This window comes from Hypomesus nipponensis, chromosome 2, assembly GCF_054491055.1.
Source record: "Hypomesus nipponensis isolate SF chromosome 2, ASM5449105v1, whole genome shotgun sequence".
In the NCBI taxonomy this organism is placed as follows: Eukaryota; Metazoa; Chordata; class Actinopteri; order Osmeriformes; family Osmeridae; genus Hypomesus; species Hypomesus nipponensis.
The window spans coordinates 4,988,623-5,008,953 of record NC_140362.1 but is presented as its reverse complement, the minus strand read 5'-3'; the positions used below and the strand labels follow the sequence as shown (position 1 = coordinate 5,008,953).

At 46.1% G+C, this 20,331-nt stretch overlaps 2 protein-coding genes across 4 annotated transcripts; both read right to left on the bottom strand.

The window, feature by feature from the left end:
• Positions 1-3,197: 3,197 nt before the first annotated feature.
• On the bottom strand, positions 3,198-13,244 carry colq (collagen-like tail subunit (single strand of homotrimer) of asymmetric acetylcholinesterase). Of its 2 annotated transcripts, XM_084703104.1 has the most exons (17): positions 12,933-13,244; positions 12,128-12,237; positions 11,519-11,626; positions 10,724-10,768; positions 10,385-10,411; positions 8,969-9,040; positions 8,720-8,782; positions 8,585-8,611; positions 8,404-8,448; positions 8,244-8,279; positions 8,032-8,112; positions 7,642-7,738; positions 6,540-6,676; positions 6,321-6,440; positions 6,062-6,188; positions 5,450-5,552; positions 3,198-5,319 (listed from the first exon to the last, which is right to left on the bottom strand). In XM_084703104.1, exons 1-17 carry the CDS (start codon positions 13,024-13,026, stop codon positions 5,250-5,252), a joined length of 1,362 nt encoding a protein of 453 aa, XP_084559230.1. In that variant the 5' UTR covers positions 13,027-13,244; the 3' UTR covers positions 3,198-5,249. The 2 variants fall into 2 exon arrangements, with proteins under 2 accessions (XP_084559230.1, XP_084559238.1); XM_084703112.1 differs by lacking the exons at positions 11,519-11,626; positions 12,128-12,237; positions 12,933-13,244 and adding an exon at positions 10,913-11,429.
• Positions 13,245-13,588: 344 nt separating this feature from the next.
• hacl1 (2-hydroxyacyl-CoA lyase 1) lies at positions 13,589-20,196 on the bottom strand. 2 transcript variants are annotated; one of them, XM_084703085.1, is made up of 17 exons: positions 19,950-20,189; positions 19,615-19,719; positions 19,479-19,519; positions 19,285-19,365; positions 19,085-19,157; positions 18,936-19,013; positions 18,746-18,840; positions 18,492-18,604; positions 18,231-18,366; positions 17,800-17,905; positions 17,437-17,520; positions 17,210-17,311; positions 16,855-17,009; positions 15,869-16,027; positions 15,547-15,654; positions 15,046-15,232; positions 13,589-14,203 (listed from the first exon to the last, which is right to left on the bottom strand). In XM_084703085.1, the coding sequence occupies exons 1-17, from the start codon at positions 19,998-20,000 to the stop codon at positions 14,171-14,173; spliced, it is 1,707 nt and encodes a 568-aa protein (XP_084559211.1). In that variant the 5' UTR covers positions 20,001-20,189; the 3' UTR covers positions 13,589-14,170. The 2 variants fall into 2 exon arrangements, with proteins under 2 accessions (XP_084559211.1, XP_084559219.1); XM_084703093.1 differs by lacking the exons at positions 13,589-14,203; positions 15,046-15,232 and having other exon boundaries at positions 15,563-15,746; positions 19,950-20,196.
• Positions 20,197-20,331: the final 135 nt, after the last annotated feature.

The window sequence follows — 20,331 nt, the reverse complement described above, 5'->3', positions numbered from 1 at the left end:
AGGGGTTATATATTTGTGTTTTCTAGCCATGACCTAGAAGATTTAGCTAACTTCCACCAGATAGACTTGCCAATGGGACCAAAGGGACGTGTGGCATGTGCTTCAGCTGCCAACCACACTGAAGAGCATTACTGTAGCAGTCTAATGACTGACCCTTGCTTGGCTAGACATCTACAGGGACATCCTCAACACAGCCTCATGGACCGTTTGGGTGCCTTTTCGCCCCATGTTTACCAAGTGACATTATTTAATAATTTAAGCGTTAATTGTTCATGTTGTAATATCAAACATTTAAGTCTTAGTTTTGTGTCACATGCATGGACTCTTGGATCCATAGGGCATGGTTAATTGCATGTTGTTGGCTAGAGATAAAGTTTGCGGCGAGTTTGTTGATGCTAATAACAAGACGTTGATGACGTTGAAGTGTAATACTATTAACCATTATTAGAAGATCCTGTTGGTATCTTCTCTCTGTCCTTAACAGCCAATAAGATAGTGTGCAGTAATAACATATAACAATAAAGATGCACTAGTGGCATTACTTTCATTCTGCACTAAGTTAGCCTTCCATACAGAAAGCCAGCAGCAATTCTCTTTTACAAGTATAGGTTTAATATTCTCATCTACAGAAGCACCAATAGTGTAAGTTATTAACAGTATTTCTTTACCCTTGATTTTACTGAGAGGCAATGAACAACGTAAACAATTTTTTGTAATGGTTCAACTGAGATGTGCAATAGAGATTTATTGTTGCATATTACTAATGTTAATCATGGGAACGCTATTGTAACGTAATATTTCCAATAGATTTTTTATATACAGTATGGATGTAGGTGAGATGTTTTTACATAATGTGCTATTAAACTTGGTGAGAAACTGTCATTTTTGTACAGGTATTTTTGTGAATCCATTTCTTGTCTGTACTGTATCTGTAGACAGGAAAACGGTATCTACTTTCGGGAACCAGGTGACCGAAGAGGATTATGTAGAGTTGCAAGCTGACAAGCATGTGCAGGATGTGTTGAAGACAAACACTTCACGATTGACACTACTTGGGCTCACTGAAGGAAACCCAAAAGGACTAATTTGGCAAGTAAACAATGTGGTGTAGCCCAGTCTACATTTTACAGAAGGTGTGTGTGTGTGTGGGGGGGGGGCATTGGGTGGAAACAAGTCCCCAATACTGACAGTGGTGGTGTGTAAGAGAGTGTTTTGAATGCAGGACTGTGTTTCCAGAGCAGGGCCCAGAGCACCCTGCATGCCGGCCATTCCTCCCTGTAGGTCAGGGATTTTCACCGGGCCCGGGTCGACAGCTGGGCCCCTGGCGGATTCCTGCCCCCAAGGCCTCCCTCCGCCGCCGTAACGTGTCACCACTCAACCTACACCAAAACAATCCTGTTTCTCTGGTACAGTCAGCGGCGCCCACAGAGAGAATTTAGCAAAATAATGGAATTCTTTGTTTCAGTGGGTGTCTCAGGTTGACGGGTGAAATCCTGTGGTGGTTCAGACAGGTTCAGTGGGATTTAGGTCAGGTGGGTTGTCTTTAGGTCAAGGGGTGTTTTTAGGATATGCCGCGCCTCATATGGAGTGGAGGAAGAGGGCGGGAAGCCTTAGAGAGATGAAACATTCTTGTGTGCTCACCTTGGATCTCTTCATTAAGATCTCAGTAGAATCCATTGCGCTGGCATCCGGCTGCAGTATAAAGAAATACCTGCCACAAAATCCGATTGGCCTTCTTAATAAAAACAGCGCATGTAAGCTTTTACATGGGCATCTCTGCAGGCAAATGACTGTGATGTGATTAGGGAGAGAAATATGGCAGGGTAATAGAGTTAGAGGGCAGAGCCAAGTCTGTCCTCTGCCCAAGGCTGGCTGCCATGTAGTCTTCTACATCAGCTCTCTGCCTTAGCCCTCTGCCTCAATCCTCTCTCAACCTTTTGCCTCAGCCTTCTGCCTGTGTTCAACCTCAACCCTCAGCCTCAGTCCTCTCTGAGCCTTCTGCCTCAGCCTCAGTTCTCTCTCAGCCTTCTGGCTCAGCCTCAGTCCTCAGCCTTCTGGCTCAGCCTCAGTCCTCAGCCTTCTGGCCCAGCCTCAGTCCTCTCTCAGCCTTCTGGCTCAGCCTCAGTCCTCTCTGAGCCTTCTGCCTCAGCCTCAGTTCTCTCTCAGCCTTCTGGCTCAGCCTCAGTCCTCAGCCTTCTGGCTCAGCCTCAGTCCTCAGCCTTCTGGCTCAGCCTCAGTCCTCAGCCTTCTGGCTCAGCCTCAGTCCTCTCTCAGCCTTCTGGCTCAGCCTCAGTCCTCTCTCAGCCTTCTGCCTCAGCCTCAACCATTGCCCCAGTTCTGAACTCTCCATCAGGGCTTTCTGGAAAGGACATTGCCTGATCCATGCCCCCGTACAGAGGAGGACCTATGCCTAGTGTGGAAGAAATTTAGATTTCCTGTGTGCTTACATTATTCACTAATCAAGAGAACTAGTCATTGGATACTAGTTAGTATGTTCTCATGTAAGCTTGCTATTAATAAGAGTAGATTGTGTCTATGTGTCAGGGTTAATAGATGTTTGAGATCAGGAGAAAGTACTGGCTAAATGGTCCTTGTCATGACTACAAGGAGAGCTCCAACTATGAACTCTGTAGTTTGAGTGGTCATGTGTTGGGAGCTGTGAATCTCTTTCTCTGAGACTGTTGTAACGTCATTACTGCCTGACTGTCACTATCTATGTTTACATTCTTGTGCCCTATAAAAGATGGTCCTCCGGCCTTCAGAGCGGAGAGAGACTTGATTGAGACCTAAGCCTGGTGTTGTGTTGTCATTTATAGTCAGAGGTCTGGTTTTCTCTCCCAATCTGCAGATTGATAAATACTTATTAAAATCCAGAACTCAACTGAACTTAGTGACTCCGCTTATGAAGAGACGGACAAAACACTTTCTTCATCCCTAGTCAGTTTGCCAGCACATCCGATGCAGCGCTTTACGGGGGTGTCTTGCTGACAGCACCTTTGCTCTGCTTGAAGTATATTGGGTGTTTTGCAGCTGGGACTTGTCTCTGAGAGAACGTCAATAGCGTTTCCATCACCATCTGTCCACCCCCTCGCACAGCCTCCCAATCACTGTCCGTGGCTAACGACAGGGAGAAGTCTACTCAGCACTGCGGACTAACAACCTGCGTCTGGAGACAGAGTTCCAATAGGGAAGGCTGGTCATTTATACGATTTTTATTTTGTCCACAAGTACATGACAGTATAAAATGTGTGGATTATGAAATAGACAGAGTTTTCACTCTCTTAGTAGGACAAAGCATACGGCATCAAGCATTGTTTAAACTAACGTGCTATGATGTGTTTCAGCATTAGACAGTTCAGCATACAGAACCAGTATGATACAGTACTATATTGGCCAAACATTATTATTCAATATTTGTGTTTACGTTCGGAGGAATAAGTAACACATTAACTTCTGCCACACATACATTGATATCACGTTTCACTGCACTGAGAGTAAATGGAGCTGTCTGTGTTTTTCCAGTCTCAAGTTAAGACATCTCCCATGTCGACAGTTCGCTGTGTTTACAGAAATGGGCGATATTTCACAGCCAACTTTGGTTGCTTTTCTAACTCACAAGTCATGAGTGAGGGATGAGAAACAAGCAGAGCATTAGAACAGTCTTGAAATTACAAAAGCCTATTTGCACATCATTTTTTTTAAACAAGCAACATTTACCTCTTTTAAACAACCTCTCAACAGTATAGGGTCGTGAAAGGTTTCATTTGGCATCGTGACCCATTGCTTTTTGAAAACACCTTCATATCTTACTTCCACATTCAAACACTTAGTACACAGGACACAGCAGACTACATCTCTACTGTTAACTCCATCATTTAGAATTCAACATCAGAGCTCCAGGGAAGGCTATGACAGAAGGACCAGTTGAAGAGGTATAAACTGTACAGTTATGAAAATGTGGGAATTTATTCCATTGGAGCAGCATCTATAAACCATTCCTCCTTCGCTAACGCAACACTTAAGAACCTGTTATAACAGTACGCCAGCCATCACGTAATAAACCATTTCACAATGCATCACTTGCAGTCAAACTTCATTTCCAAAAAGCACTACATCAACATCATATGTAAGCACTTATTTGAGTTCCTTTAACTTTGTGCATCACCAGAGTACGGAATCTATCTCGACAGCTACAATGACGGAGCAGATCTGCACAACCTGCTGCCTAACGAGAGCTACATTACCTGGAGGTTCCTGAGTAGTTCATCACATGTCTAAATGCTACGGTGACTTTGTCTGGACTCTGACGGCCTTAGTGAAGCACCATCCACAGGCTAAAAGAGGGCCTGTTCTGTTTCCAGGAGAGTTGAGGCCTATGGTGAAATCTCCTAGCCTTTTTAAGTCAGGCGGAACTTTCCTCTGTTCATCTCTAGTGTTATCTGCTTACTAAGAGGAGGCTCTCTCTTTACATCGTGTTGGAGAAAGTCCTGTCCTGTCTATATTGTCCTGACATCAGCTTCTTAATATATGCCTCCTTTTGACAACTCCACACAAACATTTAGAGATGTTGGTATTATTACAGAGATATATATATATATATATATACACTTAAGGTATACAGTACAAAGCAGTTACATGACGATAATAAGTATTGTGGTTGGTTACATGCGTTAGGTAGTGAGAGCTGTTGCCATGGTTACAGCCATCTCAGCCCCATGCAAGTGCTGCGCAGCGTCGCCATTCAGTGCCCAGCACCCAAGCCCGGGCAATCCCGAAGGGTCTCCTTTTTAACAGTGCTATGTCGAGGTACAAGTGTGTGTGGATCCGCCCCCCCCTCCATCCACACGTCTCTTGAAGCTCGCCCAATTGGCTGGCTGGCTGTCCTTCATTTGACCAATCCGAGACAGGCTCTGGTCTCATGAGGCAGGGTGGGGAGGGGGCATCTTTAGTCCTGCATGAGTTATTTAAGACAGAGTGCAATTGTCCTGTGCATTTCCTGTGACTGGGTGAGTGGGTGACCCCACGACAACACCCCCAGTGGTGACGTGGCTTCTCAGCAGCGATAAAACCGAGGAGTAACGTTAACAGTGTGTTTGGCGTTTTGTTGTGGATTTGTATGTTGCCACTTCCTATTAAGTCTCTTGTTTGCAGTGTTGTTCTTCTTTTTTATGTTCTCTCTTATTTTTGTTCATTTTTTGCTTCAAGCAAACAAGATCCTGGCGAAGCTACCGTTCCAGCCCACGGGGTTCTCATGTGAAGTACTTGCAGTTTGTAGAGTCGATAACACAGTATGCGTTACACCTAAGGTGCCCGTATGACCTGGAAACAGAAAGTATATAAAACCCAGTCAGTGACACGTTCGATGACTACTAATTACTGACAGTGCTTCAGCTGACTAGCCACAGTTGTGAGGGGACGTTAAAACACAAGGAGGTGCATGGGTACGAACCCTGGAAGATATGAATTGCACGTCTGATAGCCAAAGTCTTTTCCGTCACACTCCTCCGCCCCTTCCCAGCGATAGCCATCTCCACAGAATGCATGTTTGCACTCTGCAAAAATAAATGATGGCAGGTCAAGAGATGAAATGTTTGCTAGTGTGTTTACATGTGTTTGCGAGTCAATATACATGTGTTTGCTTGTGTGTTTACGTGTGTTTTTATGCCTGTGTGTTTGTGTGTACGTTTCTCTGTGCATGTGTGCATTTCTGTAACATGAGTCCTTAGTGTGAACCAGGGGCGATTTTAGGATTAGACCTTGAGGGGTGCTCAGCCCCCAATGAGAATGTGACATGAATACAGTGCCTTGCAAAAGTGCTAAACCCCCTTGCTATAACTCCCTAATTTCACTGGATAACAATTAATACATTTATGTATTATTATACAAAATATTGAATGAATGAAAAAACTAAGGATGTGCCTTTCTTCATGAACTACCAGCATCTAATTATAATAATATTATTTATTTATGCTTGAGCACCCCTAAAAAGGGTCTAAAATTGCCACTGGTGTGAAGAAGACCCAGTAAAGCTGTGACATTTCGCTGTGATCATGTGACTTACTGACGCAGCCGTCGGTGACGACGCGGTTGTGATCGTCACACTCCTCCTCGTTGGTGATCTGGACAATCCCGTCACCACAGTAACCATCGTCGTCCGGAGCGTTCTCCATAGACTGGAACGGTGTGAGCTGGAAAGAAGACATCTGTCAGAGTTCAAAGCAAATCTAGAGATAAACGTAAATTCAACACAGGTCATGGGACAGGAATGACCTGTGTGCTTTTCAGACAGACTGTGGTGAGATGACATTTGAATGCGTTACCTGAATTGGCAGCCACCCGTCAATGTCCTTGAAATACAGGGATCTTTGGTCTTTCCGAAAGGCGAGTGCGTTGTCAGTGTTAAGGCGGTCTAATTCTTCTTCATTGTCTACTACAAATATCTGAGCGAAAGGCAAGCATCAGAGGTTGAGCCACAGTGTGTAAGCAACAGTAATTTGACATTTGCTCCTGAGTGAAGTTTATTCCTGTCGCTCGCTTACCGCTGGCACTTTAGGATAGTTGCTCCTGGAGTTATGCTCGTCAAACAGGGGGCTTTTGACACCTACAGAGTTGCAGTCACATCGGCCAGGGGGCCCTGGTAGACCCCTCTCACCTTTCAGACCAACCATGTAAATCCCTACGCATGTATAAAAATCAATACTGATTGTAAAACATCTCTCATATTTATGGTGTATAAATGGTATGTACCGTATCAAACCTTGGGTGATGTGAACCTCAATAATCAGTTAAGGACTCTTAGTTTTGTTGTGACAGCCGAGGTGTGACTGTGTGATCAGAGAGGTGGTTATGTCAGTACAAGGCCGGACTGCAGCTGTTGTAAACACAACCACACCTCTGTGAAGGGTTCTATCTCGGTCTCGTCTATCAAGACGGTAAAGCAATCGACTTCATTTGCACAGAAAGACGGCAGCTGTCATTTTGATGATGTGGTGACATCATGTTTGTAAATCTTTAAGTAGCGTGGACCTCTATGAATCCGTTTTAGGGACATGATGTCATGACTCAAACTTCCCCTCCCCTAACTGTCTGGTTCACCTCGGGAGGATCGAGTTCCCCCGAAGCTAAATTTGCTCTGCTGTTATTTCCTGACCTGCTGTAAGACACGAGGGGCTTTAGCTCTTCACGGTGAGAGGACGGCCTTTCCCACCGACACTGAGCCCACAATGTGGGCTCCCAACAAACCATCAGGCCAGAGTCTGACTCCACTCAATGTGATGAATTTCAAGCGTTCAGGTTATACGGGGTTCAGGTAAAAGGGGCTCGGATGGCTGAGCGGTTAGGGAATCGGGCTATTAATCAGAGGGTTGCCGGTTCGATTCCCAGCCATGCAAAAAATGACGTGTTCTTGGGCAAGACGCTACACCCTACTTGCCCCGGGGGGAATGTCCCTGTACTTACTGTAAGTCGCTCTGGATAACAGCATCTGCTATATGACTCAATGTAAATGTAATACCGTGTGCATAATTACAGAATACAGTAAAAATAAAATAAAAAACAACAGAATTCGCACAGCAGCAGTAAACAATCCCATACACAAAAGAACCATCCCAGAACACACTGCCCATGATCTCAGGTTCCTACCTGAGGCTGGTACACCAGGAGGACCAGGGTGGCCGGGGGACCCCTGAGGGCCCGCGGGCCCTAGAGGGCCTATGGTTCCTACATTTCCCTTCCCGCCCTGAAGATCACACAGACGATCACATAGATAACTTATCTAATACAGTATTTGTCAGGGTTAGTCTGACTAAATGGGTTCGTCTGATTCGGATTCAGCTCTGGATACAGATGCACAGATGGGAAAACAATAACAGTGTTCCAGAGATCCAAACATTTCACAGAAGTCTTGTGACACTGCGTGGTGGGAAACTTAAACTAGAGGATTGGGAAAGGTGTCCAAATGTAGCCAACATGACTTCCGGACAGAGCCCAAGGAACATATTATATCACGTCCACATCCAATGTATCCCTTACCTGTTTACCCCTCTTCCCTGGGCGGCCGGCCGGGCCTCTATTCCCTGAGAGGCCAGGTTCTCCTTTCGGACCCACTTCACCCTGACAAACCAAGTCATTCACGCAGGTCAACAACCACACAAACAGCGGACACTGCAATACAACTTGGGTGATAATAAGGAAAAAGGAAGGAAAAGCATTGATAGTTCTTCCTAAATGACAGCATTTCTCACTTTCTGTCCAAGCATCCCAGGGTATCCCATTGAACCCTGAGCGGGGGAAAAGAAGAGAAAGTTAATACATTTCTGACTTTCCTATTATAACAGTACGTATAACAGTACGTTGACGGTGTCAGTGTTGGCGATCTCATAGATATGTCGTAACTCCACCCACCTTGTCTCCTTTGATTCCACTCTCCCCGTGGTCTCCACGGGAACCCTAATGAGACAGCAGACAGAGTAACACTTAGTGTTGAGTACAGGAACATCCTACATAACAATGATAACCCGATCCCCGCCCATGATGTCTGGACCTGTGGAGTCCTTTCATCAGAATGATAGGAGCGCCCACTCACCTTTTCCCCTTTGTATCCAGGTAAACCCTAGAATATAACACACACATTTGGATTTTAACTATTTTTCCTGCAGATTGGGGTGTTAATGTCTGTTAATGATGCCGTTGGGATTTTCACATAGGACCCTTCACATACCTTGGGGCCAAATGGCCCTCTTGCTCCAGGCAGGCCCATCAATCCAGGGTCCCCCTTCTCACCCTGCCCCCCACAAACACACACGAGAAAACACCGTTTTCTTATCTACAAAGTATCATCTGACATGTTCTACAAAACCTCAAACGCAAAGGGATACGCTGATTGTTTCCATTCAATCACACGCACAGTTTAATATTTCACGTGAGCTTTACTGACACGTCTGCACCAGACGATGTGGGACTTACTCACTTTGGGCCCGTTGGGTCCAGGCCATCCAGCAGGTCCCTGTCGCCCTGGGAGACCAGGCGGACCGGTTCTTCCCTGTTGGGGAGAGGAACAAAACCACTAGAACCCGGTCCTGAGATGAAGAAGCTGAGCTGACAGAACCATTCAACGACTTCCTGACCTAGCATCAATCAACCACTTATGGAATCAGAGATTCGAGCCAATATGAGGGGCAGACAGCCATCACTGACCACCAGGTTTATAAAAGAGGGGAATTAAATGACTAAACGGGCACATGGTGTGTATGTATTGTGCTTGGTTGGACAGGATGGAGATGCTGACATCCTGTCTGCTGTGTGTCCACCAATAGCACATGTGGAGGGAGAATTACTGTAACGAGCCCTGTCACTTTGCTCTCTTTAATTAAATGATGGGCTGAATATAGAACAGGACCCACTGCTTGTGGGAAATAAAATGATTTATAGCCTTGCTGAAGCACTAAGCTAAATTGCACTGCAATGCTGCAAGGCTCCTCCAGTTGAAGAGCAGCCACGATCCTGTTCCCATCGGGAGTGCTTGGCGGTTAAACCACAACATGCACTGATCGTTCAGGACCTCACTTCTCCCCTGATGGCCTTCATCAAACACTGTCTCCCTGCCCCTGAGAGGCACGCCTGTGTGGTTCTGTCCTGCCAGTGCTTCTGTCTTTATAAAAGTGGAAGGGGGGCCACAAGACAGGCATACTGGAGGACGGATAGAGGCTGTGTTGGAGGCTGGAAGTTGAAGGCTGATGGGCAAAGGCTGGAGACTGGAATCTGGAGGCTGGGGGTTAGAGGCTGGAGACTAGAATATGGAGGCTGGGGGTTAGAGGCTGGAGACCAGAGTATGGAGGCTAGGGGTTAGAGGCTGGAGACCAGAGTATGGAGGCTGGGGGTTAGAGGCTGGAGACTAGAATATGGAGGCTGGGGGTTAGAGGCTGGAGACCAGAGTATGGAGGCTGGGGGTTAGAGGCTAGAGGACGGGGAGTAGGGTCTAGAGGCTGGGGGGTTAGAGGCTAGAGACTAGAGTATGGAGGCTGGGGGTTAGAGGCTGGAGGACGGGGAATAGGGTCTAGAGGCTGGGGGGTTAGAGGCTGGAGGCTGTGAGCTGGATGGGTTAAAGGGGCTGAGAGTGATCAGGATCTGCCCTTCTGTGAGAGGACATCCAGAGTGCTTTTGCCTCCAACCTCAGCACAGCGCATCTCTGCCCCTCCACATCTCCGCAGCTATGCGTCCTCGAGGATGTGCATCCTGTCAAGGTTGCGAATGCTCTGAATCTCACAACGCGCCGAGCAACTTACACCCACACACGGCGGCCATATGAGTTACAGCAGGCCCTCAATCTAATTTCTGAGCAAATCCACTTAGCATAGAAAACAGAGTGATTAATGGCGATTCTCACCTTTTGTCCTGGTCTTCCAATTTCTCCCTAGCAACAGAATGTGTATGAGGGGGAGAGAGAAACAAGACATTTACACCAAGGTTCTGTCCTGTCATGGCAGACATGAACGTGCAATCAATAAAATGCTGACTGAAAGGGCAACTGTATTACCGCACAGAATGAATGGATAACATTTCAAATTGAATTACATGCAGTCCTTTTTCAAAAGCAAAATGTTCCAAAGGGATTACAGTTGTCCTCTAATGGTGGACAGACGAATCCTGAATTACAAAAAGAAATTACGACCATATCTTTCATAAATTATTTTCCTAAAGTGGCAACTCTAGCTTCCAAACGTACCTTCTCTCCTTTTGACCCCTTCAAGCCAGGTAAACCAGGGGGACCCTGAAGGAAGCAAACATAGCTATCACCAACTGTATTTCTAGACAAGACTGGATTGCTATTGCACAACGTATTGCCCTTTGTGTCTAAAACCCCAATTCATTAGAGTTCCCCTAAAGTCTGCTTCACATCGACAGTTTCAGTTACCTGACACAGAGCTGAATGATCAATACTGATTTGGAAATGTGCCTTGCTAGCTTCCTCTCTGGTATAGGCTAGCTCCATGATTTGGATGACAGGGTTCTGGAACTGGAGAGCGACAGGCTCTCTTGCAATACATTGACCATAGCTGTTGAACGGAAACAAAGCGCACGCACACACGTGCACACATTTCCAAGCGGACAGACTCTTGTTTGGTTCTAAGAATGGTTGGTGTGTGTGTGTGTGGACAGTGTGGAGTACTGGCAGGCAGTGGAAAAAGGCTATTTGCGTCGGCTCTAAATGGAGAGCGTTAATGGGCTGCTGTGTAGCAGGGGTCGGAGTAATCCCCGTCCCCTCTTCTGCAGGATCTCACACGGGTCTCGGATTGGAAAGCACCGGGTCTCTCACCTCCTCACTAAGATGACCTCCCTCACCTGTGAACTAAACTAAGCCCACAGCTTAGGTAACCCTGCAGGACACAATAGACTACCTGACAAATATGCTATTAGCCACTGATGATGATGATTTTCATACATTTAGCTCACAGTAGGATTTCTTGAGTACCATTGACTGTGGGACTGGGATGGGGTGAGTCCAGGCTTGGGCTCCTACCTGAGGGCCTGGGGGGCCAGGCTTGCCGGGGGGGCCGATGGCACAGGAGGGTCCCTTCTCCACATCTGTCTCCTTGTGGAATCCGTTACTCGGCATGAATTCATTGTTCTGGGCAAATCAAGCATTCAAGTAATCATGTGTTTCTTGAAAACCCCTTGATGAATTTTATTAGCATGTTCAGCTTGTTTACAGGATGGACTTAATTCATTTGAGATTGCAGACAACACTCTCATTGGTGGTAACACAAGACAACTGGCTGGGGGGGGGGGGGGTCTATCAACGATCCTTAAATCTTTCTTCTATCTGCAAGTTTCTAAAAGTAATCCCTCCACAGATGCTTCAACACTTCGGCCCAGCATCCTGCGGAAGGCTTGCATCTGTAAGTACATCCTCTACTTCTCACCTCCGAAGAGCACCAGTCAGCACTATGGTGAGCCGTCAGCAAAGCTGGCACCTCCTACACACCTCTGGTGGTCATGACAAACCACCACCGCTCTCAGCCAGAGGGCAAGAGAGACGTGGGAGGAGGGGGGAGCAGTTGGGATACCACCCAAGGACACATCAACAATCGGACACCACATGAGGAGAAGTCACATGACTTTGACTCACTTGACCGTGGCGCCGCCAAAGCGTTGGGGGAGGTGGGAACAGGGGGGGTGGGGGCGGGCTCAGCAAGCAGCATGGGCTGAATGTTCTCTGCTGGTCGGGGGGCTGGAGACCTGTGTGAAGCATACGGACGTGAGGGTTAGTCATTTGAGAAACACAACGTGGTCTGCAGATCTCCCCTTACCCCTAAATGATTTGTCGTGATGAAATATGGCAGATAATGTGTCAGGGATGTGTCTCGTCTGTGAGAAATGTCAGCCTGGCAGTTTTCAAACAAGCAGGTGTTCTGGCTTCTCCAGATCCACTCACACACTGGCAGATCTTATCAACACAGACACAGCAACTGAACATCGTACCAACAATACGACAAAAGACACTTTTGTACAACTACAACCACAACTACGAAATTAAACAAAACTAGGGAAACCTCAAATCTGCTGTCAAAAGCAAAAGTAACAAAGTGGAAGTCCATCAACTGTCAAAACATCCCAGAGATAGTCAGCTTGTTTTGGCTAGATACCGATATGAAGTAGCATATGCTCTCCTCATAGAAACTGTAGACGGCTTTGCTATTAATAGAGATATTTCCATTCTGACTGTTGTGTCCACAAATGAAAAGAAATACAAGAATTAATTAACACATTCGACATGGGATGGTATGCTGAGACATCCACACACGTACACATGTGCAAACACACACACTAACAAACACATATAAAAGCTACACACACATGCAAGCATGTAGGTTTGCACGCACACATGCACACACATACAAACACACACACCTGCAATAAATGCATGCACTCACCTGCTGGGAATGATAACATGTCCAAAAAAGAGGCCTGGGAGAAAACATAACAAAAAGATAGTGAAAGATAAAATCCAACCGGTATGAGGGTCATGCTGTTCTTCAGTCAGTACAGCAGTCTCTCTGTAACTTGTTATTCTCATCCACAGCAGGGTACTCCACTCTCACTCTCTGATAGTCTTCTACTACCGTTCCCTCCCTCTCTCTTTCTCTCAGTATCCCCACGCAGAGGAGGGGGGGGGGGGGATGCCAACCAATGCCCATTAAATCTTTCCCCCTGCATCAGTGTGCGCTAAAATTACAGGAGTCAGCTGCCCTTTGTGCCAATATTAGAACCTTACTACTGCAGGGGTGCCTTTGTTTTTCCTTATACTCATGAGAAGGGCTCACATTGTGGGAGATGCTATTGGACACTGAAAGCTGGAGACAAGCCATACACCGGGGGGCTACGTGCAAGTCGCTCTCGTGAAATTAAGCGCAGCTCACTCTCGCAATAGAACGCAAATAACCTGCACAACTCTATTATAATATGACCTTGTCTTCAAACGTTTAACAACAGAGTACAAAATTATTCAGAGAACTAGGTTTATGTGATTTACGTTATTTTACGGAAAAGCTTCTGTAACTCAAACATGTAATTGAAACGCATTACATCAGACATTAACAGACGTTTTTATTAGCATCTGTACAGTCTACCATTTATCAGTGCGCGTCTGATGTTCATGCAACAGACGTTGCAGATCAAGACTTCTCAGTTGACACGCAGTAAGAAAAGCAGATCGTTCTCTTGAGTTATATCGATCTGGTCCCCCAACGACCCCGGGCCTCAGCAACCACACAATTAATTGTCTGCATTTACAGAAAGAGTAGCCTAATTTAATTATGTGGATATCGGTCAGGGGTGCAAAAAGCTTATTTCAAAGCTTATTCAAATTTAAGTTTTTTTTTTTTTTAAGTACGTAAAATGGTACAATATATTTTATGTTGCAATGATTTATACGAAAATCGTTCAGACATCAATCATATGCAGAATTAGATTTAATACTACTGTGTAGTAAACATGGATTATTGTCAACATTTCATAGAAACAGTTAATTGCATATAAAAAATTACAAACATAGCCTCATAGATCTCTCCATACATAAACATTGAGAGAGACACACTTGATATTTGAGCAGAATTGAGTGATTCTGGAGCAAGAAGCTGGTGCGTCTCAGGACATCTGCTGCCTCTTCAGTCTACAGGTTAGAACGAGTGAGCCAAGGAAACTCCTAGAAACACAGACAGCAAGCAAGACAACAAACAAGAAAAAAAAACATGAGACAGTGAGAAACATCCTGGGGTATTGCTATGCCTGAAAAAAGTTAAGCTAGAAGTGACTCAACTCTAGAACGTTCTATCACCAATTGCATGTGACATGTGAATAAATGTGACACCCCTGAAGCTCTTCTATGCATTCCTTGCCGTAGGCAAGGTAGGCAAGGTATTTTGATCAAATACAACCAATATCCTATGTGTTATCCTATCTGTTAATGAGATGCAGCTCTGTGGCCCTGGCTGTGGACACCACGACCCGTGTGTGGGTCCTGTGTTTCAGCAGACCAGAGGCCAGCTCAAGTGTCCCACTGTCACCATGGCATCCAATCCTCAAGCATGGGGGTTGCTTGGATACCTTCCACATAAACAAAAGAGGTTCACCCCTCTAATTAAGGGGTTCTTCAAATAGAAAGGCCAGATTGGTGGGATGTGGAGGGATTGTCTGTGGACTACAATGGTTCTGAAGTGCACCTGGAGTCGAGGCTTACCGTACGCTGCTGTCAGTCACACAGTCCTTACAGAGTTAAAGAGACAGCCTTACAGAGATGGAAACAGCCCTAAAGAGACAGAAACAGCCCTACAGAGACGGAGACAGCCCTAGGGATGGAGACAGCCCTACAGGGATAGAGACAACCCTACTGAGATAGACAGCCCTAGAGAGATACATTGACTTGGTCTGACTTCATCTGCCATTTCTTCCCAGAACGTCCATCTTCTCCCCTTTCCGAGAGCCACCTCTCAGCATGCTGGAAGGCCTGCAATGCAAGCGCACCCCCCGTCCCCCGTCCCCAGTCACCTGTTGCTTCCTGTCTGAGGCGGGGTCGATGAGGACGTTGATGAGACTGGGCCGCTCCCATTCGCTCAGACTGAGCCGCAGGGCCCTCCGCAGCTCCTCCTCCGTCCTCACCAGGAAGCCCTGGCCCCCGAACGCACTCATGACCTCATCGTAGCGGGCGTCCGGCAGCAGGGTCACTGGAGGGGCACTTGGGGTGGACACAACAGGATCAGTAGATGTTGTTTTTGTTTTTCATTGTATTGATAGGACAGTTGGTGAAAGACAGGAAAGCATGGAAGGGGGGGGGGGGGAGTGGGGGGAGACATGCAGAAAATGGCCTCCATTCGAACCCTGGCCCATGCGCTGGGATTAGCCTTAATGGTGCGTGTTCCCAGCCAGTGAGCTGGCACCCGAAAAAAAATTCAGTTTGAGAACCCCCCCCCCCCTCAGTGGAATCCTCCAGAACATCCTCGCAGGGTGTTAAGGCAGAGAGCATGAGGACTCCCGGGTCATGTGACTTACACTGTGGTCAGATCTCCCATGTTCCCCATCACTTCCCACGTCTCAGAGTCCATTCCACTATAGATGCCGTTGTTGTTGACCACAATGATGACCACAGGAAGCTTGTACCTGTTGCAGAGGGGATAGTAACAATCTGAATCTTGAGGGTTTAGGCTGATTTAGGTGCAGTTCTCCCAGCGAAGGTGAAGCCCTCTATGACACTGCATGTGAAAAGGACGACACAAATGACATTTGATTTGTTGTGATAGTGTGAATCATTCCTCGACCTGGCGGTGTGTGCGGTGTGTGAGGCAGTGGGACAGAGAGATGAGACGCTACACACCTGCACATGGTCTCTACCTCCATGCCGGAGAAGCCAAAGGCACTGTCCCCCTCCACGCACACCACCCTCTGCCCCGTGCCCTGCCCCCTCTCCACGGCTGCAGCCGCGACGGCAAAGCCAAGGCCGACCCCCATGGTGCCAAACGTGCCGGCGTCCAACCTGCCCACACACACACACACACACAGGGTTAGCTTACAAGGCCACACATCCACACGAGTTCCAGAGGGTCATGACGTTCATGAGCCACCACCTAACATGACATGACAGTATTCAAGGCGATGACCAAACTAGGGATGCACCGAATCCAGCGTTCGGATTCGGACGAATATTGGGCTTTTTGACGGGATTCGGTTTCAGCCGAAACTTAGAATTTTTTTACACCGAACCTGAACCCTACGCTTGCACTACGCATGCTATGCTGGTCGACATAATGACGCCACCGTTGATTACGGGAAGGTGTTTACGTAGGTGGACCTTTCAATGCAGTAGGCTGAGAAAGTGGAATTTGTGAGCAGAAAAAAGTGTTGTTTGGCAGTACTTTCAGTCAAAAGAAGGCGACTCATGTTCATTTTGCAATGCCGATTTGTCTCGTGGTGGCAAGGAGCCTAAACAATACACAACATCTCCGCTGTTAAAACATTTGCGTATGAAACATCCAAAAGAAATTCAAGAAATCTAAAAGGCTTATATTTTGGATATTGATTCTATCTTGATATAGGCATATGGTAATTGTCAAAATAGTTTTTCCCACTTGTCTTCCTGGCTTAACATTGCCATTTCTAAAAAAAAAAAAACACTGCTGTGGACGTTGTTTACTTCATTCATGTGTTTACTGTGGTAATGGACTGGGGATGAGAGTAAGATTCTGTATTCGGTTTGGGATTCAAAAATCTGGATTCGGTGCATCTCTAGACCAAACAGGGCAGAGGCCAACAAACGTGAGGTGAATGTAACCTTTGACCTCTGCCTGAGCGGGCATGCCTTGCCTGTGTCTGGGAAGGTAGTTGTGTAGCATGGTGCGTCCGATGTCCATGGTATTGGCACCCTCGCTGACGATGATGCAGTCGCGAGGCAGCAGCTGGGCGATGTGGTGGAACACGTTGTAGTAGTTCATAGGCATGACTGAGTGGAGAGCCAGAGCCTGGAGAGGCAAGAATTAAGGCAAAAATGAGGACAGCATTTCCCCGACTCGAAGTTGGACAACACAGACAATGTCATTGTGCAAGTGTCATGTCTACGGAATATCTACATAATTATGTACTTTAGTCTAGGAGGAGAAACTTCTCAATGTGTATTCTAGAGAATTCGAGGAGGAGACATTCGAGGAGGAGTAACTCACACCTTGGATGTTTTTGCATTGGCGGCCATCTTGTCTTTCAGGATTGTCCACCACTCAGCGTCGGGTGGATATATCCAGCCATCTGTGCCAATGTGCTCAAGAAGCTGACGACAGTAGCAACAGCCAGAGACAGTTAAACACAACAGCAACTCTCCCAAATACTTTGAAGGTACTAACGGGTTATGTGGTTATATGGATTGGGTGATCTATGTGGGTTTTCAGAGTTTACCTGACTAACAACAGAGTTGATGTCCCCGAGGAGAGCAGCAGCAGGCTTCACATTGTTCCCCATCTCCTCTGCACAAAGGTCAACCTGGACAGAAATAACACACATGCTATGTTACTACAGCATACCAGCGGTAAGCATGTGGAGTCCATTCTGACAGCTGGAGACCTGGCTACTGGCCAGCCAGGACTATGGCTGCAAATGATGTGCGGTTTAAAGTTGATTTCAGACTTTCTTAATATAACACCTCTATGTTAGGGAATGTGAATATTCCACTTCACGACACACTTGCACTTACCGTCCAGGACTGTGAAAGATCAAGCATAACTTCGGCAATGAAACACGGCATGTTCTGCCCTACAGTACCTGGATGACTTTTACGTTAGGGTCAAATCTCGGAGGGAGGCCAAAGTGTAAGATCCAGTTCAACCTGGCACCGAACAGCACCACAACATCTGCCTGGAGAAGAGCTCTGGACGTCAGAAGCATCCATTAAGAAACCAGAGGAGAGAGGGAAAAAAATGGAGAATAGACTAAAAGAATGGACAGAGAGAGAGAGAGAGAGAGAGAGAGAGAGAGAGAGAGAGAGAGAGAGACAGAGAGACAGAGAGACAGAGAGACAGAGAGAGAGAGAGAGAGAGAGAGAGAGAGAGGGTGTTCAATAGGAGAAATTGTGCATGGAACCACACTCTGCCTTTGTTTCCTAAACAAACACACACACTTTGCTGTGAGATACTGTGAGAGCTGGTGAGTGAGGAGGAGATACTGCCCAGGCTGGTGAGGGAAGCTAGGCTGACCTGGATCGAGCAGCAGACACACAGTTGGGATGGTCGTCCGGCAGCACTCCTTTCCCCATGGGAGTGGGCAGGAAGGGAAGACCACAGCTTTCGACCAGCTCCCTGAGAGAAACCTCTGCTCTCCCATGGGCTGCACCTGTAGGGGGCGCCATTATACGGAATCATTCATGACTTGTACCATGCCGTTGCCTTTGGTCTGAGTGACCCGAGTCATAAATAGACTAGGTACAGATTAAGTAAACATGGGAGATTGTTTGCTACCTTTGCCAATGATTAGTAAAGGCCTTTTGGCTCCTTTCAAGACAGTGAGTGCTTCGGTGATTGCAACAGGGTCAGCCAAACTCACTGGAGGAGGTGGACAACAGGACACCGCTCTGGCCCCAGATAAAACAAACGTTCATTAAAATCATTCAAATAAATGATTAACAAAGTCAATGATAAAAGTTTAGATTAAGAAATGATGCAGCAAAACTTAACAGATAAGGCAATCCCACACGACTTTGATGAAAACACACCTGACTTTGGTCCTGTCCACCATAGCATTGACCATGTCTCCAGATATGTCCACATAGCAGGCACCTGGACGTCCATACATGCTTGTGCGTACCGCCTTTGGGGGGGAAAAACAAAACATGAAGTGAGACTTGGTAGTACAGTCTTGCAAACTTGTGCCCTTGAAGGTCTGAATAAGATGGATGTAATGACCTTTTCGACAACAGAGGGGATGGCCTCCAGGCTACTTGGCCGGGCAGAGAACTTGCTGTACAGTCGGCATGCTTCAACCTGAAAGACATGTGTTCGTTCAACTAAGACGCTACTTTTTAGAAAAAGCAACAACGACAAAAAACACTTACCTGAGGAAACTCTTGAAATGCCCCTGTTGTTTCCTGGTTAGAGTCTGAGGAGCCTCCGATGACGACCACAGGCCTACACAGACAGAAGCAGTGAATGAGAAAGTGAGTGAAACAATGAGAGACCTGCTAACAAACTCACAGGAATTTGAAGCATAAAAGACAAATCTTTAATATGTAAGGTATTATGTTTTAAGTCTTACCAGCAGTTCACATTGGCATTAGCCATCCCACCAAGTGCATGAATGAGGCCAGGCCCAGACACAACCAAACAGGCCCCTGGACTACAAGAAAAAACAAGACAGTACTAAATGTACAAACAAACAAATTATGTCAAAATAGTGAGTATAATTTGGGTTCCTTGGCACTGAAGAACTTGATTTATCCTATGTCCTACCGTCCAGTAAGATATCCAACTGCAGATGCAGCATAACAAGCCTGTTGGGTGTTACACATAGACTATTAGATATAATATTAGGACTAGATAGACAATAGCACCCTATATTTAGTGATTCTAAATGAGTTATTCTTACCGCCTGTTCATTGCGCATCCCTATATACTTGATTCCTGAAGCCTGTGCAGCCATTGCTACTTCTATAATTGGAACACCAACGATTCCAAACATATAGTCTACATTCTGCCGAAAAGAAAGTCACATTCACGTCATATTGCGTTATGGTTTTGAGTAACATTTTTCAGTGTTGAGAGTAAACATTCGGCCACAAATTGTGTATGCTTGTGCTATCAAATTTAAGTTCAATGACCTTTGGAACACTTACGCAAATTTCTGCGTAGTTTATTGTGTCATTGCAAGGACACAAATAAATCATAACTTCAACGAAACAAACGAAATGGATACAATCTTACCTGAGCTTTTAATGCTTCAGCAATAAGCTGAGCCCCAGTAACTTCTTCCATGGCTGTCCCCCGAACCTTGATTTTACGCTTCCACTATTACGTCTGTCTAGCCTTTCAAATGTTATATCTACGTTTAGCAAATGTAATCCGTCCGTTTTCTATTATGTACCGTTATTCTGTAAAACTATGGTTGTGACCAATAACTTACCTCCAGTTACTTTACAAAACTAATAAACATTAACGACCTGCTGCAGATCACTTCCGGGTGATTCTTATCCAATCGGTGCACCAGAGTACATCAACGCAACACTACATCCATCCACAATAACATTCAAAGTAAATAATTCTACAGTAAAAGTAAAACACTTTGCTTCTGAATTTTATGATGCAC